The sequence below is a fragment of the Hippichthys cyanospilos genome, chromosome 18 (genome assembly GCF_059441005.1).
Source record: "Hippichthys cyanospilos isolate Australia breed blue-spotted pipefish chromosome 18, RoL_Hcya_1.0, whole genome shotgun sequence".
NCBI lineage: Eukaryota > Metazoa > Chordata > Actinopteri > Syngnathiformes > Syngnathidae > Hippichthys > Hippichthys cyanospilos.
Window position 1 is genome coordinate 1,093,730 of NC_142386.1, and position 25,501 is coordinate 1,119,230.

At 42.0% G+C, this 25,501-nt stretch overlaps 2 protein-coding genes across 6 annotated transcripts in view; both read right to left on the reverse strand.

Moving 5' to 3' along the window:
- The window catches only part of mtus2a (microtubule associated tumor suppressor candidate 2a), a 29,906-nt gene extending 22,621 nt beyond the window's left edge, over nucleotides 1-7,285 (reverse strand). For both annotated transcript variants that reach the window (XM_088440569.1, XM_088440568.1), the window contains exon 1: nucleotides 7,202-7,285. The gene's annotated coding sequence lies outside the window, so the exon portion shown is untranslated. The remainder of the gene's footprint in view (nucleotides 1-7,201) is intronic.
- Nucleotides 7,286-8,402: 1,117 nt separating this feature from the next.
- Nucleotides 8,403-25,030, reverse strand: slc7a1a (solute carrier family 7 member 1a). Of its 4 annotated transcripts, none has more exons than XM_088440652.1 (14): nucleotides 24,875-25,030; nucleotides 18,574-18,845; nucleotides 17,417-17,599; nucleotides 17,045-17,203; nucleotides 16,780-16,957; nucleotides 16,271-16,404; nucleotides 14,950-15,172; nucleotides 13,629-13,721; nucleotides 13,341-13,477; nucleotides 12,731-12,833; nucleotides 12,127-12,320; nucleotides 11,549-11,700; nucleotides 11,366-11,474; nucleotides 8,403-10,984 (listed from the first exon to the last, which is right to left on the reverse strand). In XM_088440652.1, the coding sequence occupies exons 2-14, from the start codon at nucleotides 18,758-18,760 to the stop codon at nucleotides 10,806-10,808; spliced, it is 2,031 nt and encodes a 676-aa protein (XP_088296778.1). In that variant the 5' UTR covers nucleotides 18,761-18,845; nucleotides 24,875-25,030; the 3' UTR covers nucleotides 8,403-10,805. The 4 variants fall into 4 exon arrangements, with proteins under 4 accessions (XP_088296778.1, XP_088296779.1, XP_088296781.1 ...); XM_088440653.1 differs by lacking the exon at nucleotides 24,875-25,030 and adding an exon at nucleotides 18,927-20,707; XM_088440655.1 differs by lacking the exon at nucleotides 13,629-13,721.
- Between the last annotated feature and the right edge of the window lie 471 nt (nucleotides 25,031-25,501).

The following is a 25,501-nucleotide window of genomic DNA, read 5'->3' on the forward strand; positions in this document are numbered from 1 at the left end:
GCTCTCGCATGCTGTACATTCTGTTATGCATCAATCGTGACTCACAACGTTATACAAACACACTGCACAGGTCCAAGAATAAATAAGTGAAGGCCTTATCTTTAAATTAAAGCAGGAATCCACGTTCCGGGGGAAATGGCTACAGCTACTAATGGACGTTAATATTTCATCTATAGGAAGACATATAGAGTTCTGTTAGTTGTTGAGCGGATCACAAGGGTAGAGCGATGGAATTAATGGAGGTAACGTCCCTTATAGACTGCTAATGAGCACATAATAGCTCGCACTGACAGGACAACACGCTGTATTATGTTGTGCTGTCTGAGCCAAGTTCTTTTTATAGCCGTCATTTAGAATGGTAGCGATTTCCGGTAATTTAATTAAAGATAAGCAATTGCACATCATGTTTCCGTCTATTTTCGCTAGTCATCTTTGTGAAATTCGGAGAATACAGTACTAAATTGATTTGAGTAAATTAAGGGTACAGATAGATAGAATACTAAATTGAGGGTAGAGATTACTAAATGTGCATTATTAAACTGAGGGTTCAGAACAGTCAATGGAGGGAATAGATTCCAAAACGGGGTACAAATGATTAATTTGAGCAATAGATGATAAAATTAGGGGTACACATTTGTAATTTGAATTGCTAAATTAAGTGTATACTGAACCTAAACTAGACTAAGGGTACAAATTTCTAAGGGCACAAATTAAGGGTACAGATAACTAAATTGAGGGTACAGATTTCTAAATTGAGGGTACAGATTTCTAAATTGAGGGCACAGATAGTTCAATTGATGGTACAGGTAGCTAAATTGAGGGTGCATATTACTAAATAGAGGGTGCAAATCGAGTGAATCGAGGGAACAGATTATGAGTGCGTATTATTTTTGTCATACCTTGTTACCAGAGGGCCTCTAACGTTTAAACCGTGATTGTGATTCATGTAAGATGCAGCTAAGAGAAGCCAATTTTTGCACAAAGCCAGCCGCTACCTGCACATGCTCACACAAATATGCATGGAAGCATCCACGCACACACACGGACACACGCGGACACACGGCTGCATGCCTCTCACCGCTTTTGTTGCGGGTCCAATAGCACATGTGGATATTACAGAAGCCATTTGTCTTTGGCACTTTGCTTTATTGTTCTCCTCCCCCCACCGGAGAGCAGACAGGTTCTCCACAGTCTAGTCCCAGGGGGGAACCCCGCTCCGCTTCGCGCGCACACACTCACACTCCTGTCGCATCTCATCGACACTCTCAAGGTGTGAATTCCAGGAGAGTGAGGAAGAGGCAAAAGAGGGAAGCGGCTTTGACATGAGCATAACCATAATTTATGGCTGCGGAGTGGTCGCACATGACATAATTAGATTTAGAGCTGCACTTACATAAAAATGCAATGTCGCGGTTATCCCCCGTCATGAACAACCTCTCCTCGTCGACTGCACATACAGTATAAAGTATTTGCCTGTTGTAATTAATGTCTAATGACGCCCTTTTCATCATGCGTATTTTTAGACCATTTCCCATGGCTCGATGATATGTGTGAAACGTGTGTTTCAGTGACAGCATGCCAGCCCATTCAATCCAATAGTATTCCGCGCAACAAAATAAGCTTGTCTTGTCATCAAATAGGGAAATTCCCTCCTTATACGCATTGACTTTCTTTCGTGTTCTTTGTATCCACCAGTTGGATCCAGCTTAGTCGGAACATCCATTGAGGAATAAGCTGGGCTTAATCACGCAGCCGTTCTCCTCCATTCTTCTCTTTTACTTCGGCTGAACAGCAGACTGATAAGCTTGAAGATGACACTATAAAATCATGAAAAGGTACCTGTGGTTTTCAAAAAAGCTATGGCATGCAAGTGAGAAATCAAAAGGGAAAGCTTTCAACAAATCTGACTATTTTAAAACTCCCGAATAGTAATTATTGATTGCAGAGAAGTGTGCAAAGAGAACAACAATATATACCAGAGTTGACATGAAATATGCAGAGCGAAACGCATGGCAGAAGACTCCATCATGTCCTAATGGGCTTTTCATCGTTACCTAGTATTCCACTACCACGGCATCAAGAAATCACTGCCTCCAGCCAGGTGGATGACTGAGCATAGAGATGATATGAGGAAAAAAACGGTCAGTTCATGGCTGACATTATCTTCTAGTGCTATTTAGGTAGTGAACCAGCGTTTGGTCAGCAGCTGTAGGCGTTTGTTATTATCAAATGGCAGAGTGTTCCATTGATTTATCTTTACTGAGTGACAGAGTATGAGAATAAAAATGAGCTGCATCTTTGATGTGGCGTTTATAATGTTTCAGCATAGTAAAAGTAATCATTTTATCCCATGGAAATTCAAGTCCTTTTTTTTTAACAATATGTTATTTATTAAACAATATTATCCAATATGTTATTTACTTGCTTCACTATTGATGATGCACATCTATAGAAAAATTTCCCAAAAGGCATACAATGTTTTGCAAAGGAAACATTGTAACACATTTTAGCATCAGGTTGTGTCATGTTCCAATTAATCTGTTCCTTATTTGAAAAGAAAACCAGTGATATTGTCAAAGCATTAAAAAGCATTAAATTACATTTACGGAATACCTTCAGAAAGCCTGTTAAAACCACATGTACTCCCTGAGGTGCCGTCACGTTACCCCATTTGAAAAGCGCTTACTTTCAACATTGCCGTAGCATTTTAGAAAGCTTTTACGACGGTCGTAGTTAAAAGTTTTTTTTTTCTTGTGTTCATCGTGTGGTTATTCTGTCCATTTAAATCTAACTTCACCTTTACAGCGAAGTCATTCGATTCCATCTTTTGGCATGATAATGCAGAGTTAATGAGGGTGGCCAACTGGATCAGTTCCATTTCTATGCACAATACAGTAATCTGTCCACTCCCCTGTCTTCCTCTCTCATTTCCCTCTCACATACTGTAGATCGCGGTGCTTTTTTGTACCCCAGGGGAATTCATTTGTCATCACAAGGCAGGCTCTAACAGGATTTGGGGTCAGAGTGGGCGTTCATACCTTGATGAATGAGGAGAAAGTGAAAATCGGATCATCTGCAATAAAAGCTGATTTATTTCCAACATTGCGCACAGGCGGGCGATGCATCAGCACGTACTCATAGAGCGCTGAAGGGATTTATTTGCTCAAGGTTTGACTCCTTGCCATTTACATGCGCGCCTAAATATAGCACACTTATTAACACAATCAACACCTGCAAAGTGTAAAGCCATGAAGGACGGATGCAGTTAAACGCGCTTGTCGAGACGCCACCTACACACTCAGTTGGTGACCGGCGAGAAGAGACAAAGAAGAAAAAGAACTGCGGACACGCGGATAATGATGATGAAGGGGTCCCCAACCATTGTTTTGTGTGGCTTTTACAAAGTGTAGCGATTATGCTACAATGCACCTTGTGAGGAGAGACAGGCGCCAGGATAACGAACAACAGAAAGAAATGCACAAGCCCCAAAAATATAACTCAGTGCATGAGCTGATGTCAGGGTTGTATTTATGGATTTATTGAGCCCGGCTGACCACAGTACAGGCGAACCTAAAGCCCTGCAGAGGTGTCATTGGGAGAAGTTGTCTGTTCCTGCACGGTGGCTCTGCATTGTTATTAGCGAAGCCCCTCCACCCTGGAGGAAAACCATTAACTCTCGCATGCCTGTGAGAGCGGACAAAGAAAAGGAGAAGAGGCGTTCAAATGCAGAGCAGGGATTCCATAAATGTGTGGGACTGTGTTTGGGACCGCGACAAAGTTAGCCTTTGCCCACACAAACGTGGCAAACAGTCAGACATAAAGCTGGAAATGTGCAGACAGCGAGGAGAAAGAAGTCTGAGTCACGTCTATTATTACTCGAGTAGAAAAATCTGAACGACAGGTGCTGCAGAGGGAAAGAAAGAGTGTGCAATAGATTTTTTTTTCTTTCTAGCCTTGTCATGTGCAAGGGTGTAACTGCAATGTGCAAGTGGCAATGAGGCACCACGGTGTGGGGGAGGGAGCGCTGGCAAAGGTGAAGGCAAACCAATTTCAACGTATGAAATACTTTTGTTCAAAGGAGTTTGAAAAGAGCTTTGAGTGCGTCCGTCTTGGTCATCCCTTATCGCCACCAGGATGGTGGTGCCTATCCCAGCTGTTGTATGCGGGATACACGCTGAACTGGTTGCCGGCCAAAGGCAGGCCACACGCAACCGTTCGCACTCACCGACGCACCTCAGGGCAATTTTCAGTTTCCAAACCCGAGTGTCCGGAGAAACCTCAGGCAAGCTCTTGTAAAACGCGCAAATGCCACATAGGAAAGCCACAGTCGGAATTGGACTCACAACCTCTGCAATGTTTGAATGTTCTTGTAGGCTAATTGCCAAAAATTTAGCTTTTTGATTCTTTCTTTTTTTTTGATAATGGGTAGTGAGAAAATAAGATTTTTTTAAAAGCATTTCTCCTACATTATACAGTTGAAAACTTTGCAAGAAATTAACATTTTTCATACATATTTTTAACCATTTTACTATTAAGTCTACATGATTTCAGCTATCCATTTTTTTTCCCATAATACCATGACATATATGCATGTGCAAGTAATATTTTTCCATACATATTTTTAACCATTTTACGATTAAGTCTACATGATTTCAGTTATGCATTGTTCCCTTAATACCAGGACATATATGCATGTACAAGTCAACATCCAGGAGCATGGCAATAAAAAAATAAAAAAAGATGTTTACATAGGATTTAACCTACAAGTAGGTTTGAACAAATTTGCCGTTATGTTCAAACATAATTGCAAACAGGTTCAAACGTATTTGTAAATGCCACTAGCTATGCACATGTGCTACTCTGTGGCAATATGGAAAGAATGCGTTAGAACAGATTTGCAAATATGTTTAAACACACGTCTGTTTAGACACATTTGTAAATAATGCCACAGGGTGTACGGATGCCAAACCATACCATGTGGTACCAGCCTACAATTATGTTCAAGCAGATTTGCAAATATGTTCTAACATACTTGCAAATATGTTCAAATGTAATTTTTTTAAATAATACCACAGGGGATGCACGTGCGCAAGTCAATACCTTGCGGCAATATGAGGAAAAATGATTTTAGCGTTTAGCTCCTTGGTCCTTTTTGCTTTGTGCGCGCGCTTCAGCCGACGCACGCGCACACTGCCACTCTGCGAGTGAGGGGAGGAGCTCAAGTGAGCCACCTTCCAAACAAAGGCAGTTTGGAGCGGACCTCGGAAACACACGCTGCGTCTTATCATCATCCACAAAGGGGTTAGGGAAATAATTGCAACCTTTTTTGTTGTTTCCAATTATGCTGTCGCACATTTGAATAGCCACAGCAATATTGAATATATTTGCATTGTTTTTTTTGTTCGAGCCAAGTGACAAAAGTGCCGCCACTAAAACAACAAACACGATCGAACCAGCCAAATGAAAACATTTTTTCTACAACAGTGTTAGGACCGTTTTAAAAAAGAATAAGTTATTTATTTACAGTGTCGTGCTCCATTCAAAGTGCCTTAGAGACAAAAACAGACTGAAGGCAGACATTCAAAAATATGTCAGCCAGAATATTACATGCAAACTGAAATTTTACTAGACTAACACTATATTACATTTATCGTTTTGTTTAATTTTGTATTATTATTTTTTAGTCTAACAAAGGAATGAGCTAAAAAAATGTAAGAAAAATTTATAATTTTTGTCTCAGACATTCTAAACCATTAACCATCAGATTCAAAACAATATTGGTTCAGCGAGTCGGTCTCAGGTTCGGGAAAATTTGTTGTGGGTTTATGGTTTTTTCTTTGAACAGTTCGTTTTGTGCACCAGTTTAAAAAAAAAACCCATATATATATATATATATATATATATATATATATATATATATATATATATATATATGTGTGTGTTACATTCTTTCCCCTTCACTCATTGTAGTCTCTCTTTTTTTTCTCTTGTACCTCCTTTGCCTCCTCCCCCGTTCTGCCCTATAAGATGACCTTGAAGGTCACTCAAGTGCGCGAGACTCATGCATTCTGACGACATATCTCACCTGGACAAGTCAGGCACTCATAGTATACATGGTGCAAGCTGCTAAAAACACCCCCTCCCTACCCCCTGGTGGTTTGACTGGCAGAGATCTGTTGAATTGATCGTTGCAGAGGTCAGACATAATGAATCAATCACGCCTGCATCAGCATCCCCGGCAGCGCAAGCCAAGGCCACAGGCGACCAGACTTTGATGTGGCGTCAAATCACACATCGGTTTCAGCAAATAGCAAGGCCCTCAATGCGGGATCCAAACAAAACCCTCGACACTCTTTGGTGTCGTTTTTAGCGCTGGTTGGGATAGGGTGCTTCTGCAGTGCACAAAATTCAACTGAGTGTTCTCCTGTGAGCACGCGTGCGCTTCAAGGACAACCTGACCGTCAGACAACACTCAATCTGGACAAGAGAGGGCCAGCTGTGGACGACATGCCCTCAATGCGCTTACCTTTCGTTGACCCAACCCCTCCCCTTCTTCTCCACATGCCCGCAGCGCCCGCGGTAACGGTCGAAAACAACACTTCATGCAAAAACTAACTGCTTGGGATAGGAGACGGCCGCTTGTTTGGACAAAAGCCCCACGGATGACGTTTGAGACCCACGGACCAAAATAGAAAGGTGTTCCCAAAAGAGAGTTGAATTATTCAGACCCCGCTCCTCTAACTTGAAAAACGCTTCATCTGGAAAGAGTTAAGTCAATATCACGGGATTTTTAAGGACGCAATTTAAATTTCGACAGACCAAGCTCGCTCTTTTCACGTCCACATTAAGGTCAGCGATTTCACTTATAGTACTACCGTATACCCCCCCGTGTCATTCCTGTGTACAGTGGATCATCAGCGGAGTTGGACCTCAAGCTCTGATAATCTACGCGTGATCATTAACAACATCAATCACAGCAGTGCGATCTTTGCCCTCTGACCTCGGATAATACAGTACACCGCTCCACTTTACAGTCAAGTTGCTCATACAAACACCAATACCACCCTGGCCGTCTCGTATAAAAAAATAAGTGGAATAGCCGTATTTATGATTGTTTATCTTAGGCAGAGAACGCAGATTTCCAACAGCAAAATAATCAATTAAAACCACTTTAAATGTAAAAAAATTATTCACGGCTTACCGTTATACGCACAGGCAACAGAAGCGTGCGCTGCCTCGTATTCGCTCCCTTTCTGGATGAAATGCTGCGAACAGAGAGGGAGAAAGATGCTGCGGACAGAAGGAGGAGGAGGAGCTGATGGTGCTGATGCTGCAGCCACTCCTGGCACTGTGTCAGATTTTCTGTGTCTGCACCACAGCGCCCCCTGCTGGATCTTGTCCAGCGCACTTCGAAATCGACTTTAAACGGGCAGCTCTTGGGAATGAGCCGGCCTGATTAAATACGGTAACGTTTCACTTAGGCCCCGATTTGGTCAGCGCTGGCACTGGACTGAATACTATAAAATTCATAATTTCTTCTTCAAAGTTGAACAAATATTTCTAGAACATACAAGCTTTATTGTGATACATAAAGTTGCAATTTTCAAGTATTATTTGAGTGTGGCTCAATAGTTGTTTATTTAGTCCCGGAACTACCATAAGATGGCAACAAAGCTTCAAAGGACGTTTTTTTCTTCTTTTTAATTTTAATTAAGATAAATGATGATTAATAGACAAGGATAATCAATTTAATCAGTGATTACTTTGGACAATCTATTAATACTTTAGGGACCTAAAATGTTTTCAATCCTCTGTGATTTATTTAGAAAGTAGGAGTGAGAACGTTTTGATTTATGCGGCCAATTTGACTCTCCATTTTTGAGGAAACAGAAATTAAACTAGGGTTGTCATTATTTCATCTTTTTAAAATGTATTATTCCATCAAATAATCGAGCGATCAACCCCCTCAATTTTTTTAAATTTACTAAGGTTGAACGTGAGTTGAAGTAAGTTTTAAATAGCTACTTTGGATAGAAGTATTTATTATATATAATTAGTATATTCATTATTTTTAGACCAAGAAAATTTGCTGATGTCAACCAGTTAGCGGCCAAGATTATTTTGACAGTTGATAGTATCTGATAATTTAGGTGCGGCAATAGTCAAAGTACTGCTGTGGTATGCCAGGTTCAGTTTGAAGAAGTTGAATATTACTTTATTATTGTTGCACTTGTTTATATATACTGGACACGATCCCAAACAGAACTGCATCGTGAAAAATTATCTTAATGGATGCCAGTCAAGAATCATCCAATATCTTGATCATCAGCATTGAAACCAATTTTTTTTTAATAAAAGTGAATCTATAAAGACTAATTGTGACATATTTAAATCAGTGATGATTCAAAGAATGGGACTGGTAATCTTCTTGTATTTTTCAGACAGAGAACCAGTAACTTTATTTCATGAAGAACTGAACATCTGTGAGAGTTCAAATTACAGAAGCATGAATTTTTTTGTTACCGTCTAACACAAAGGTTTTTTTTTTTGTTTTTTGTTTTTTTTGCGTTTGCTGTACTGATTAGATAACGGAACCTTAAACCCCATCTACATACACCCATTCAATTTACAATTCTAACACCTAATTTCTATGACTGGTGAAGTCAGGGATTTGAAATAATCCAGAGTACACGGACTGTACAACACAAAGTCCACAGTAATCAAATCATCTGTAGACAATTTACATAGCAGACATACACACCACTTCCGCATTTACAAATAATTTACTCGAGGTAATATAAACAAAAAATATATACATATTGTTTTAATATATTCTGTAAATAGTCACACTCCATTTTTGTAGGTTAGGTTAGGCTGTAGGCCCAACCCACATGGCAAATATCCGGTCTGAAAAATAAGACCTGAACCACAACCGTAACCTAGAAATAGTTGTGGCTGCTGGCAATACAAACCACATGTTAATATACTCAATTCGTACAACGTTTTAAACAAAACACGCGTTTGTTTAACTGGATCCAACTCTTCCATAAGTGTAATAAAAATACTGAGTGAAAGGCCTTAAAAGCGGGGAATTTTATAAAATCATACGAAACCGGTTGGAGTCTATAAGGTAAAGCAAAAAAATATATACTGTATAAAAAATCCACACAATGCAATAGTTGACATCATGTTTTGAAAAGAAACAACGTGTACGAAAGGACACAGCAGCCAGCACTGTGAACATGTTCACTCGATGCTCAACTCTCCATTTATCAACGATTGCCAAACTAAAAGTACTACGTGTGACCTTATTTCGGACACTTGATCTTTCTGTGACCCGCATCCTCCCTAACAGGTGCAGCCGTTATGTGCTGCCAGTCAAGGACGGCATGAACATTAGAGATGAGCTATTTGTGTTGGGCTGTCCTGCCAGAAGAGGGGGAACATTTCAACATCACTTACATAAGTCTTGGCAATTATACAACGTACTGCCGCTTGTCCAGAAATATGTTCCCATGCGCAAGGATCACTTTTTGCTGTAATAGAAGGCAACAATATTATACGGTTACAATCACAGGAAGGCATGTTGCCGTGCACTGGGTTGACGAGACGTTCCTCTGCTCGGAAATGTCCACTTTCCGGACCCGCTCAAAGTGTCCCTTGGGCATTTGAAAATGATCCGGGATTCCACTAACTCGGTTTCAATCCAGCCCGTTTCACCGTACTGCACTCGTAGCACTAAGGGTGTCCCGATTCCATGTTGATTATCGGTTCAATATCGGTTCAAATAAGCAAAGCTAAACTTCCAGAACTACCCTTTTTTATCCCACTTTGTGTTGTTCCCACAATATACTGAATTTAAAAAAAAATGTTTGAAATGTTCCGAAGTAAACTTCAATTGTTCTTTTTCACTTCAGAGAGAATACATTGTTTTATGGACTTTTGGAGGCTTATTTTTCAGTTTCCTAGAATGTATTTATTTAGTTCATTCACATTCTCGTGTTTGAGGTTGAACCGATGATACGCAAATGTTTGGGATAAATGGGTCATATTTTCTCACGCTTACCGCTGACTATTTGATTAGCATCAAGCTGATCAAGTGTCCCCTACATAAAAAAAATGAAAGTACGTATAATTACTGCTGATATTGATATTAGACAGTGCTCGAGGGTGGCACACCCCTAAGTCCCACCTAATACTTGGCTAGCTAGTGTTGTTTTGATTTTGGGCTTTGTTTGTTTTTTAATAGCCCAAAATATGGGACAAGAGTAACAAAATAAATTCGTATAAGTTGAAAAAATATAGAAGATATTTAACAGTTCAATGGAAAAATAAACCAATTCATATTTTAGAAAGCAGTTTGGATTCGTTAAAAGCCGTGAATGTAATGCTCTACAATTCAGGAGTTGCTTTGATAAAAAGAACTCATATTTAGAAACATAATGTCCGGTATAAATACATAATATATTTCAAATGACAATGACCGGTAACCCTTCAGAAGTAAGCCGTCCGACAATATAAAGTCACGTGTCATTCGGGAATAAAAAAGTTGGCGACTGCCTTTTTGCAGACATAATCTGACCCGGACAAACAAATATTCCCGTCGTCCAGGAACTTGACCTGCTTCCGTGCCGGCAACACGCTTGCATAAGACAGCTGAATGCTTCAACGTCAGCAAAACGTTCGATACAGCCACATTCAAGTCTTGCGTTTGGAGGCTTTAACGTTCACTTTCGTGAATAACGGTTAATGGAAGAGCCGGGAGATCTGCTGTGCAAATGACACAGAGACGGCGTTGGCGCTCCCTACAAATCTCCGTCGTCGTCCTCCCTGACCTCGATGCCGTTGTGGAGGAAGGCCTCCTTTTCGGGCGTTGTGGAAACCGAATCGCGCTTGAAGCCGTTCATCTCCGTGTCGGGGGACGAACGGGCGTCGGCCGCCTCCGCGCTGTGACGGATGCCGTAGCAGAAGTAGATCAGAAAACCTGCGGGAAACGCATACGTGGAATTCACGGGGTTGGAAATGCGACTTCGACGCATTTGTTAGCTTGATGAGGACTTTTGAGATTTGTGACGGTCTGGCATAACGCCGCGAGACCAGCATTCGAATCCGTTTCCGTGACCGGTGGGTGGGAAAAGGAATAAATCGCCTCTTGAATGTCAACCAACGCCCCCTATAGTTAAAAATGAAAGTCGACAGAAAGGCAGCGCGAGCTAAACTTCTGCGCCGTCAAACATTTATTACCAATGATTACGAAGATTGTTCTTTGTACGTCAGAAACACAGCTGCGGCTGTTGAATATTTTGATGCTATTCCGCTGCTTGCCGGCGCCGTCAGCCGCCGCCGCTACGCCTCGGCCGTTTACCTAAAAGCATCCAGAATGAGAACCGTATCCAAGTGCCTCTATCCAGCTGCATCATCAGGTAGACGTTGACAAACATGCTGATCACCGGAAGAATAGGCAGCAGCGGAACCTACAAAATATGACGGAGAGCAAGTCGATAGAAAGTCTGTTTCTGCACATTTTCCGCCGTGCAAAGACACAAACCTTGAAGGAGAGCTTTGTTTTGCTTTGCGGTTGTCTCCAGACAATACAAGTGAGGAGGAGGCACATGATGAAGATGATGATGAGGAATACAATGTTCCATGTTGCTGAGCCTCCTTGGACTGCCAGTGCGCTGAATACTAGGATGAGCAGTCCTGCGTAACCGAATGATGTTGGCAAAACATGAATGACTGTCAATTCTCATTTAATTTCCATGCACAGCGTGTGGACCGGGGATTTTGTTCCCAAATAGTTACCGCCAAACGCAGTCATTAAAATTGGGGTCTGCAATTGTCCGGCTCAGAAATTGAACTCGCTAGTTCATTTACTTTTTTGTTTTTGTCATTAGAAAGTTGAAAAATGTATGTTGAAAGTCAAATTCTCACTGATCGGCGATGATGTGCTTCTCTGAAAAGAATTGAATTCCTTAGGGTTTGATTTGACTGATTTTGGCCTTCCAGTCAATAATATTTAGGTTAAAAATGTTCCAAAAGTAAATAATACACGGAGACAACATTTGATATTTCATATTTCCAGCTGTCAAATGATTGCGTGAAAGTAGGTCAAGTGCGTTGGCGTACCCATAACAGAGGCACAGATGTTGACCGTGAAGCCCGAAAGGGGGCTTGGCTCAAGGTTGTCCGGGAAGAACAAGGTCTTGAATCGGAAGCTCTCCTCCACGCCGGGTAGGATGCCCATACTGCCCTCGCTCTGCTCCATCTCCTCCTGCAGATTGGCCATCTGATACATGGCGCCGGCCTGCTCGGGCTGGTATCTGCCGATCAAACAGGCCCGACTTGGGAAAAGCCGCAAGAAGCGTGGTCTTCACAGTCGTACGCTTCTGTTACGCTGCGCCGTTAGCGGCCAATAAGCCCGCTTATGAGTGCTGTCAATCATAATGTCCGCCGTAATCTGCGCAGCAGTATAAAAGATGATGGAGTGTGAAATTACACTCAGTATGGATGCGGGGCTCAATTTCAACGCTTGCTTGAGAGCAGACGTTGCGGCGCCGGGGTGATGACCGCGCTGATCAAGCGCCTATTGCTTCTATTATGTCTACTCATCACCCAGGGGAAACTGAGGCGCAAGATTGACTTTGACGGTAAACAACGTCCCGCTCGTGTGACAAATGCAGCTGACTGGACTGACGTTCTTGATTCACGCTTATGACAGTGCTCCACTGACCTGAGCACCAAGACGCAGGCAGCCACTAACGTATATGCCAGCAGTGTTCCTATGGACATCAGATCCACCAGGTCCTTCAGGTCAAACAGAAATGCCATGATAGCTTGAAAGGGGAAAACAATAATCATTGTTAGAAATTCAGTCACAAATACAATGAACTCATTCAGTGCCATATATATATATATATATAATGTCACTTTTTTTTCCATTAAAAAGCCTAATTGGAGCCGACCCGACTGGACAGCATTTATGACAGAACTCAGAGATTACAGAAGAAAAAGTCATTCTTAAAAAAAAAAAAAAAATCTGATTGTCAACGTTTATTAGCTAGAAATGTTTTACTCTTCAACCAGCGCTGAAACTATGGATTAATGTAATAATCGATTAATCCGTCAAGCATTTCGCTGATGAATCCGAACCCCCAAATGTTTTCGTTTCCTTCCCTTTATTCAAAAAGCTGAAATTCAGCTCGTTCATCCACAGTTTAACCACGTATCCGCGACGGAAGGCCCCTCCGACGGATGCTAAGTACTGCCGCTACTATGGACAGGCATTTTTTTAATCATTCCGCCAACTCCAAAACAACACATGCGTCCCCTAGTCATCTTACCGGACAGAAACCCAGCAGTCATAGTGGACGTTATGGGGGATTTCCTCTCGCTGACGCGGGCCAGGAAGGAGAAGAGCAGGCCATCCCGTGCCATGGCAAAGATGATACGGGGCAGGGGGAACATGGAACCCAACAGACTGGGGCGGCGTGGGGACGTAAACAACAGATTGGGGTGACGGGCGTGAGAACGGGACGCGGGAGGGGAATCGACAAAGGTCAGTGGGGGGAGAAGGGAAATCATTAGTCGACGGGAAAGTCGCAGTCGGAAAAAGCGGCGGGGCGTCAAACCGTTTGGGCTTAATAGTTTGAGGCCTGCATGCGGAAAGTCGGTCTTGGATAACAACTACTTGCACACGCACGATCCGCTTTCCAACACAGACCCTAAAAAATAATCTTACATCATGCATTCATCCTCGGAACAGAAATACATGACATCGGAGAGGATTAGTGAGTTCCATTTGCATGCGTAGGTACTGCTCTCTATTTCCATCTCCCGTTCAAAAAGAAACAAAAAAAGAAAAGCTGACCCAGTTCATACAACGCTCAACCCGCCGTCAATTCAGCCCTCCGACAAGAATGAGGAAAACTGGGACTGCCCTTTTGAAAACATGCGTGTTAGTGTCTCACCTGCCACTACGCCGGAGGTGAGGGTTGCAGTTAGCGGGGTTTTGCTGCGCGGGCTGATCTCGGCCAAGAAGTGGAAAAGCAGCCCGTCGGCGGCCATGGCCCAGATGACGCGGGGCATTGGAAACATAGAGCCCAGCAGGCTACCGCGGGCGGGCGGGTGGGGTGGGGGAGGGGGGTCGGCATATATGTGAGAAGGCGATGCGCACGCATGATCTCAAACAGTTAACAAATATGACAAAGCATTCATTGTTACACTGCAATCTAGTCAATTGTATCATACTACGCATGCGGTGAGAATGAGTGGCATGCAATTAAATACAGTTTGTATTCAGTCACCTCATACTTGGAATAACCTCTTGGATATACATTGCAAAAAGGGTGCGCGCTAAATTAGACTTGCAGCTAATGATTATTTTTGATCGATTAACCTGTTAATCAATGAATCGAATGAAAGAAACATTTTAATTCTGCGGGAATAGGAGAATATTTCCTGGCGGGGTGAAAGTTCAAGGAATGAGATCATATGAAACGAAACTCGGTCTCGAAATGATTATTTCATTCTCAAAAAGTCTTTGCGATAAGTTTTCAATCAATTGATCGCTGCAGTTCTAAAATACATTGAAAAATGAAGGCATAAAAAAACGTTTTTATAGGTAGAAGTGGCCATAACATTAACTAACAAAAAAATGGGGGAAAAACAAGCAGCGAAAATATTTTTCAACAAACGTCAGATTAAATTTAGTTTGACTGCTGAAATGATCCTGTTCCTATCCTGGGTACATCTTACGCACAGAGGTCCAAAAAGACGCAAAGTGCCAAGATTGATTTTTTTTTTAAGAAGTTGCAGCTTGCAGTGACCTTTGGCGCTGTCGTAACCGCTCATGCAGCCCGGTGGCACTAAATTCCTAGCAAGCTGAAAATACGCAAACACAAATAGACTGAAAGCACATCAATACACAAAGCGTAGTATGAGAAGGCCTACCTTGTGGACAGCGCGCACAGGGATCCGACGGCCACGGCATATTTGGCTCCTTCCCAGCCCACGTACTTAAAGGCAACGGGGAGGGGGCTATTGCTGTCCAGCAGGTAGTAGGGCATCATCAGCGTCAGGGCCCCGGAAACGCAAAAGTAGGCCACAAAGCAGATGAGCAGCGACGACACAATGCCGATGGGGATGGCCCGCTGTGGGTTCTTGGCTTCTTCCCCTGCGGGGATGGTGTCAAAAAGAGGACCATGTATATGTGTAGATATATTTCTAAGTAACATCATTCATAAATACGAATACGTTGTTGACAGCAATTTAAAAGCTCTCGACAGTGAGAGCACAACAGCACCATCTGATGTCGTGGATGTGCAATTACACTTCACACGAAAAAAGCAAAGCCTGCTCCTTGGGGGGTGGTCATATGAGCACAAAATTAAGTACTGGAGCTGCGTCACTTTTGCTGTCTTTATGGAGGTGATGCATTTTGACAAGTCTTTTTGCATTACTTTTACCGAGGAGACTGTTTTTATTGCCTTCCGTTTGTTGACAGGAACATCCAAAAACGTGTAATTGTCGCGCATCTTTTCACTAGCTCAACGTCACTGCTCAACGTCACGTCAACAAAGATGTTTGCAGTTTCAGCCCAATTCAAATTTGGCATTCAGGCCTCTTTCAATGTGCGCTGCATCCCAGTAAACACGATGGGGAAAACAAGGTCAACTGATTGATTTAATAATAGTTTTCGCCACATTTTGCAACCGAACTGAACAAGGAGCTCATTTTGCAACGAGCACCCAAGTATTCAAGTGCAGGCCATTCCTGAGACAAACATTTAAGGCTTGTTGCCTTGTTAACATTGCGATGGCGGGAGTGTATACAACGCCGCCAGGATCCTTTGGCTGTTTTCAACCGGTCAAAGCCAGCGACTGACCCAAATTCCGCACACAAACGACTTTCGCAAGTGGCTGAAGCGCCCTCCGAAATAAAACTCATGTAATTGCTCGGGGTTGATTCGAAAACCCTAACCCGTAGAGGGGTGAGACAAGAGCGGTCTTTTACAGCGTGAACAGGTTTGAAGCTACGGCACGTAAAAGGAAAGCTGTCCGAGTCGTTACCGGCGTCACAGTTTGCATTGGGCCAAGCGCGCTACAACTTTAACGTTTGTCTTTGCCCCGCTTATGTAATAGCGCAAAATATTTGGTCAAGCTTCTGCCAAATGATCTCTGCTCCAGATCTAGTTACACTCTCCAAAGGTATGTCCACCGGATGATATTTGGCATGGGGAGAATCGAGGAGGGCCAAGCAAATCAACACTGACCTGTGGTTGCGATGCAGTCGAATCCAACAAACGCATAAAAACAGGTAGCGGCTCCAGACAGGACGCCTGTGAAGCCAAATGGCATGAAGCCACCGGCGCCTAGTTCCTCTCTAGTTGGTAATACATCCGTAACGCTAGACACACACATACAAAAAAAGAAAACACCCTTTAATTATGACAGCTGAGGTATTTGTAAATACATTTTGAGATAGAACAGTCAGCAACTGCAAAACGTTCCATGACGATACCGTTTCTGTTGGTTACACAACACGGTCAGAGATGACTTATTCAGACTTATGTGGAAAAGAAAAAAAATACAACTTTTTGCTGCACATCAAGCTGTTATCAAAGCTACAGGTGTGCTCCTACGAAAAGTAGCTCTGCCGTTTCAATTCTGTGGTTTCACATGCAATTTACTGTATTTTTGAAACATTGAACATGTATTTTGGAAATTTTGAACATTTGAAACAAGAAATTGTGAGTGAGGAGGAATGTGAGCATGTCCTTACTTGAGACTGGAGTTACTGCTATTACTGGCATTCAGGATTTCATCAGGGTCCAGGTACCAGTTCTTCAAATTACCTTTGACCAGGCCAGAGATCACCATAAAACACAGGACTAGCATGTTGATACAAGTAAAAACCTTGTTGACCATTGCAGACTCTTTTACTCCAAATGCCAGCAGACCTTAACAAGAAAGCGGGGGAAAAAAAAATCCAGACGGTCAGAAAAGGGGAAAAGACATTATTATTATCATTATTATATTTTTTTCACCTGTGAGGGTGATTATTATGAGAACCGCAAATAAGTCTGGGTATTCTGCCAGCACTCCCGGCGCATTCATTTGCATGTAGCCTCTGCAGAATTCCTCTATTCGCTTCCCTATCAATTCATCGAAGGTAGCGCTCCAGGCCCTGGCCACGCTAGCCGTTCCTGAATTGAGGGAAAGAAAATTAATTGTCAGGTGCTGTGCTTGTCATAGTTGTAAGACTTCTCATTTGAAAGACATTTGACGTGGGTCATAATTAGATTTGTCTCATTATGACAGAGAATCACACTGAACATGTTCAGGCACATTTGTGTCAGATCGGGTTATTTGGTAAGGCTGAGTGGGGTAATACCGTACATTAGGAAATGCAGGCTTACCAATGATATAGGCGAGTATGAGGTTCCATCCGGTTATGAAGGCCCAGAGTTCACCAACGGTCACATAGGAGTAGAGGTACGCCGAGCCCGTCTTGGGGACACGGGCTCCAAATTCCGCATAGCACAGGCCGGCTAGGACTGATGCTAAAGCTGCTATCAGGAAAGACAGCACTATGGCGGGACCTAGGAGGGCAAAGCACAGAAGTGAAGGCTTAAACTACGCAGAGCGATTAGTGTCAAAATTATTAACGCAGACACGTCCAAGATTTGGATACACAAATATATGCACGGTTTTCACAAATGCTTTTTAATGTATCGTGCGCATTCATCACAATTTATTTGTAAGTATTCAATTCTGTTTGGAAAGTTAGAAAAAAATCAGCCGGTATGTGCATTTACTTTTGAGACAAAGCATTTTGAGGTTATTCACAACAGCCATTCCTCCTGTCCACAAGGAGGCAGTGTTGCTCTCTCCGCTGAATGGGAACTAACCATCTCTCGTTATTCATCGAAGATCGGAAATGGAAAAACGGAAAACGACCCCCTATCCGATCTTCAAAAATGTTTTTATTGAACACAAATTTGAAAACAAAAGTGTTACTTGTTTCCCTGGGGGTTGACCTTCTTCTTCTCTTCGTCTGCTGCTTGATCACCTCGTTTATTGCGGTTAATGAAGACCGGGAAGCCCCCGTGAAATGTAAACAACATTATATGTAAAAAATAGAGTATGAAATTTGAAAAAAAGCTTGCATATCTTTCTTTCCCGTGCCCAGTGATCTCCGAACCATAGTATGAAGGCCGTAAAATAAGTGTCTATTTTTGGGCACAACTTTATTTTCTTCCACAACACATAGTGCATCTTAGAGTGGTGAGTGGCCACCAACCCTTCCTACCCCCCCCCCCCCCCCCCCCCACACACACACACACGCACACACACGTAGCAGGAGCAGGGGTTTAGTTTTGAGCAAAACTGCATTCGTTCATGGCTGAACAAGACTGAGTATTAACAGGCCGTTAGACTTCTTCAGACTCCCTTTCCACGTGTCACAAGTACGTTTGTAGATCTGAAAACTGCGCGATGTATCCCCGTGAACATTTTTGCGACCAATCCCTCTCCGTTGTGAACAACATTCGAGAAGAGTTTAAAATGGCGGTACCTGAATTCTCCCGTGCAACAGCGCCCGCGAGGACGTAGACGCCGGCCCCCAGCGTGCTGCCCACTCCCAGCGCCACCAGGTCTAAAGTGTTGAGACATCGCGACAGGCGGGAATCCTCCGCGTTACAGTCCACCACCTTGACCCTCAGCAACTGCTTCCCAAATCTCACGAGTTTGTCCAGCCCCATTGGTCCGACCGCGGGGAAGGAAAGACGGGCGACGTGGAGACGCTTGACCGCGATTCAGGGGTCACGGGGGGGAAGCGGCAGGCACCTTTGCAGGAAGGAGGGTTGCGTTACAAACAATGTAACGCTCTCTGACGCTGGTGGAAATGAGCACAGGTTTCAAGCGTACATTTATATACAGCGGTTAACAGAGGAAGCTTGATCCACTGGCAGAGAGGCGCATAGCTGCGGGAACGCTTTTAGCCGTCACACTTGCAATCAGATCTTCTCTATGGACATACTGGACAAACTTAAGTAGAGCAGTTTCCTGCGTTGCATAACGCGCATCCACAATCCACAAGTTCTGTCAAGTGTCCAAAAACTAAAAGTCTATATGGACAATCCATCTTATCGCTTCATGTTTTGTTGACGGGTTACATAACGCAATTGGCAAGCGTGGAAAAAAAAATCCCGGTGAACAAGACTATTACTCATACACAAGCAAAATGAAAATGAATAATCCCGAACCGAGACAATCCTCGTCGGTAATTGAAAGGGGCTAAGGGTTTGGAAACGTGCCATGAAGTTTTCATGATGCCGCAACAGTTGCCAAAAACATGGACTTCACACCGTCGTCCTGCATGACGCAACATTGCATGATGAGTGTTCTCGATTTCAAAGCAATATGAATTTGCCAATCGTCCATGGGTGAAAATAAAAATACGAGACAAAGTTAAGCAATACAACCGATGGCTAACGCTAGCTTCTTTTTTTTTTTTAAACGGATTATGTTACAATCATTTTTATCTGTTTCTATGTGTGTATCGACCGTTCACCCAATTTCAGCTGGGATTGGCTCCAGCTCCTGTGACACTGAAATGGGAGTCATGGAAGAAATGTGATATGGTCGCTTACTTAACTTTATTTGTTTTTAAATCAATGTTCCTAAAATGTTACTTCAATAGCTAGTCTGCACTAACTGCCAAGCCGATTAAAGTAGAACTGTCAATTGGTCTTTGGCATCTATAGCCGATGTTATGCTAAGCGTTTGACTAGGAATCTATGAAGTGGTTTTGTTAGTTAGCTCTTTTGTTGGCTTGTTTTCAAAATCGCAACAAAATGGAGGTCAAGCGCTGATTCAGATTGTGTTAAAGCTCCTCTTGCAATTTCCAAAATGCCGTGCTGTAAGGGCCAAACCCTCTTCACGGTGCATAACACCACAGCTGTTTGTGGAAACTACTCCCTGGATGATAAAAAGCAGTCCAACATCTCTTCGACATTCCTTTGCACTAAGTCCAATTTCATCAGTCCAATTTTCCTGGACTTCCCATCGATGGGAATGATCTTGCGATCGTGCAGGTGACGGCATCTTTCCGTCACTCACTCAACACAGTAAAAGAAACTCCGAAAGGTCATGCGGACAGTGATGCAGTACTCCCATTAAGCGGCAGTTAAGGAAATGGATGGATGGATGGAAGGAAGAGAAAAGATCTCAGCTGCGGTGAAAAGAAATGATCATGACTCTACTTTTTTGTTTACAACTGCACACTAGATCGTTAATAAAAAATAAAACAACTGACAAATATATTTGCCTTTATTTCATATTAAAAAATGCTCTCGTAGAATCAATTTCATAAAGTATCTCAACTGGTGGGATTTGTCTGTTGTCCCATCCCCGATTCAAGCGTAATTGCAAAAACAGTTAAATTGATGTCAAATAACACCGTGTGCATAATATGCGAAAGTTTTCGAACAATTCGTGTAGCTATTACAAACTCCTCCTGCCCTGCTAGAGAAATGAATAAACGGCCTCCTGTCAAGTTTATTAAAGAAAGCAGAATTTAAAAATAGAACAGCTGGTGGTGTGCTTACAGAAACAGTAAATCAACACTCTCTTTATGAACCACATGAACCCCCTCACTGACTAAGTTTAGGGAACCGAGAGCCCAGTCAAAAGAAGTGTCTTGGTAAATTTAAGCAGCATAAATGAGGACATCTTATTTCAACGATGAGGAACCGACACCCACCAGCATTTAAAACAACCTCTAAAACAAATACTATACATACATACATATATATATATATATATATATATATATATATATATATATATATATATATATATATATATATATATATATATATATATATATATATATGTGTGTGTGTAAACCATTTAGGAGAGCCTTCATAATTGTATGAAACAATACAACGCAAAACAGCTTTGAACAGTAACTTACTTGACTCTTCTCTTCTCTTCTCCCGCCGATACACGGTAGCACTTTGCACCTCCGGAGAAACGGGATTAAAGAGCACGTTTGTTCTCTATTCTTTGAGCTCCGATGCGGAGCGTGCGGCGACTTAAAGGGCTCCAAAATAGCAGCGGTGGGAATCACATGGCCGAGCTATTCCAAGCAGGGGTGACGCGCATATAGTGTACGAGGCGGCGTGTTTATCGTGCGGAGGTGGACGCTTATCATTTCAAACCATTTGATCAAATTGAGTCATGAGCGCTCTCATAAGGTGCAACAAGGGGTAGAAATGGTCGGCTCATTTGCTCTTAATCAAACCGGTTAACGATGCCGAGTGTTGTCCAGCGGAGGTGTGTCAGGTGGAAAAACAAGGGTGTGTTCTTTGACAGCCAATCAAAATGGAGCATTGAGAGAACACTGCTTGACATTTACGATCGATGGGGGTTCTTTTGAGCATTGTGACCTAGATGTGGATTGATGACAGTAGGGTTGATGAAGCTAAAAAAAGAAGAGAACAAGGAGTCCAGTGGAAGGTATTTCAGTGGGATAAAAAGAACAGTTAACACAATTCACCGCGTTGAAATGTGTTTATCTGTTCCGGTCCAAAACGTATCATCGCACGTGGCGCTTTTTAACATGTGTCTCGGTTCGATCAGAGTTCAGCTCGTAAATGATCCGAAAGTACGCGAGGAAAAATCGCAAGACTTTATTAGTTTAGCGGCGTGTCCGATTAATGGTAAAACCCCTTTAGAAGGAATTTTTCAAGAAATGATTTCAAAAATAGTATGGCCTCTCATGGTGAGTGTACCAACTTGATTTTTGATTGTTTAAAAAGGAAAACGGTGACATGACACTTTGTGAAGCTTCAATATCAAGGTATCGCTACTTGATAGCGGATGATCCTTTGGAACAGTTTTGCGTACTAGAAATGAGAAGAATAGAAAATTGTCATTGACTTAAAGTTGAGTAGCATTGAACATTGAGTAGCATTGAAGTGGCATTGAACATCCCTGATATTCTTCAGAGGTGCAACGATGAATTAGCAGCTAATTGATTACCAAATATAATTTGGCAATTATTTTTGTTACTCAATTAATTGTCGAGGCTCAGATTCCAGCAGGAAATATTTCCATATTTATTTACTTGTGTATGAAACCAGACTTGACATCATGTTGGATCAAAATAAAACATTTTGCTTTTACTTCAGGGGGGAAAAAAAGGTCATTGTTGCTATTTTTTTATGTCACAAACCAAACGAGCAACCACTGAGGGTGAAAAAAACAAAGTTTTGGTCATGTCAATTTGAAATTAAAACCTTTTTTGAATCAGAATGAATTAATAAGGCAAATAACTGTCAGATTAAGACGGGACTAACGTTGCATATGGAGCTTTGTCAATAAGAAGAAGAAAAGCCTAAAGGCAACACGCGCTGGCTGTGTCCTTGTTTCCGTGTCCAGCTGGGAGGAGGTCAAATTCCTCATATTACTGAAATTCCCATCAAGTACAGTATATTACAGTCCCCAGTGGGAATACTTTGTACCTCATTTATCACCTACTTAAAAGAGATGCAGTGGAGCGGGGGCGCTGTGCCCCCTTCTCTTGCCACGTGCTATTGTTGTGGCTGCTTTTGGCATCTCATCAATTCAGTTCTTGTGTGAAGTTGTAAAAATTGTGGGACGTACATTTTTTCGGAACAATTTTTTTCACAGTCATTTGTAAAACCTCGAGCTTTTCTGGCATAAAATAAAAGTAAAAGCAAAAGAAAAAGCAAATGTTTGCAAAGTTTTTTGTGATTCAACACGAAGATAAGATTGTTTACATTAAGGATTACAGAAATAAAAATATTTACTGCTTAGAGGCTAAGGTCTCAAAACGATGAATCAATGATCAAAAACGGTTATCGATTGATTTAATGATAGACGGCTGTTGATTAATCGTCGCAGCTCTAAAATGATTTTTTGTCTTTATTTCTAAAATACATTGTTTTCACGGTTAATAGATTACAAATATAATAAAAACAGATAAAGCTAGCTAAAAACAAGAGCAAAAAAACTATTTTACATCTAACATAAATTCATATCTGCATGCATGTTTTATTTTACCAAATAATATTTGATTTTAAATGAGATAAGGATCTTTCAGATTTCAAAAACCTAACGTAGCCCGCAGCACAAAAGTTTGCGCACCCTGCTAAGTCCAGAGAAAAGGACGGCATTACGGCCGGCGGCTGAGTCTCTTTGACAATTAGAAAACATGCGGCGTTTTCACAACTTCAACTTCATACCCTGAGGTGATATATTCCACTTGAATCAAAACACTATTCGTCCATGTCAACGAGTGCGATGAAAAAGCCGCTGTTCACTGTTATGTCCGTATTTCCATCTATTTACTGTAGCAACAAGCGCTCTCATTTTTGACCCTGCTTTTAAAAGCTACTTTTCGTATATTAGTCTTCCTGGAAAGCTGCCGCACAAGCTTGCATAAGATACACATAGCTGAACATAGGAGATATCCCCCATTCCGCCCGTCAAACCCCTGCTGACCCACTTTCACAGCGGCTAAAGTTAGAAGGCCTGGAAAGAAACGAGATACCGTCGGCGCGGCCGTTAGAACAGGCGAAAAGTGCACGCAATCGAGACGCAACACAAAAAGCAGTCCAAAGATGGATTGGCCGTTTAACTAAACTGAACTGGGGATCGCTCACAGTGCTCGGAACTACTTGTACTTTTTTGTCAGGTGCGGTGCGGTTTGCGTGATTTTTGATTTGTTGCTGGCTGTTTGCTGTAACCACTCCGGATGCTGCCCACCCCCCAGAGTGACGCTCACGGAATCTCTTTGAGACTTGTTTTGCATCCCGCCCTTACCCCAAATCTCAGCTTTTTTCTAATGTTATTTTATGTATTCATTTGTCCATTTATGAGTATTACTATTAGGAATGTGTAAGTACATGCACCAAATACTAGGCTGATTGATACGAAGAGTTTTTCAGGGTATTGGAACGTTCGATGTCAGGCCGCCGTTCTGAAGCAAAGATGATCACAAACTAGAAATTACAAATAAGAGGAATCGAAGGAAAACAGGAGAGAAAAGGAGCGAAAGAAGGAATGAAGTAATGAGAAAGAAGGAAGAAATAAGCAAGGAACATGAAGGAAGGGAAAGGGGAAGAAAGGAAGGAAGGAGGCTGGGAAGGAAGCAGTCAAAGTGGGAAGGACAGAAAAGGAGACAACTTGCAAGTTTGGTATTTAAGCCACTTGAAGTCAAATCAGTATTTCACGGGCCACTTACATAATGCAGCGGGCCGGATCTGGCCCCCGGGCCTTGAGTTTCACACATATTTTTTCATTTATTTATTTCAATTAGCTGTCGGTTTGTTTTTGTTTTTTTTTGGTAACGGTTTGTATTGGTGACTCGAGATTTGAGTACAATCCTTGCACAGGTATGTTTTTGTTTTTGTTTTTAAAGAAGCAACCATCTCTAAGTACAACTATTTTACAATTTATTTTTTCGCATCAAATTGATTGCATTTGCTACTCCGCTTATTTCGGTTATTTTTCCCCCCCGGTTAAACAAAACATGGGAATAAAAATAACCAACTTGATTCTCCCGATGATGTAATTCCTTAAAGTAGGTATTGACCGACTTGGAGAACGTTTCCTCTGAAATTTAGTTGAGCGCAACAAGTCGTCTTAAGTTGATCGTGTGAGTAAGTGTGTGTATAGCGAAGTGAAATGAAGGCGATTTGCAGTGATAACGTCCCAGCGAATCTCTTGTGCGAAGCCTGGACATGAAGTTCCATGAAGTTCCATGAAGTTCCATGAAGTACGGCACAGTGCGATGCATTGTTTTCGTGCACATGTAGTAGTGAAGCAATACATAGTTTACTTACCTTGTGCAAATTGAACCAGAGCATCAGATGCTATTGAAGCTATCTTACTCCACACACGCACGCTAGCGACGGATAAAACAAGTCCAAGCGTTTGCGATCCGGTTGAAGATCGAACAGAAATGGGTTGGGATATTTTTTCGGGGCCACTTGGTTTAAAACGTGGTCTCTCACACATGGAGACGGTTGCCCCGCCCGCCCTGTGTTCGAAACGCTTACGTAATAGTCGACCCTCGAAAAGGATACAGATCGGTCAGGTCATCGTTTAGCTACTTGAATTCAGTATTTTTACTTTTATTTAAGTTCATAGTGGGGAAAGGTCATTCATAGACGTATGGATGATTGATCCGTTCATTTGGTAAAAATGAAAAGATATTACATTCATAATGGGGCGCAATTCTCAACTTTTTCTCATTTTTTCAGTGATATACACTGTGAAATATGTATTTTGTTCCCCAGCCAAGTACCACAAAGTAGGCGCAAATTATTTTTGGATGGCTAGAATAAAAACAAACGCTTTAAAAATAACGCTTTGTCGATTAACCGTCTGGTTTACTCGGAACTGCGTTTATATTATTATTATTAATGTTATGAATAAGCATTACGGCACACAAAAAATATCAACATAAA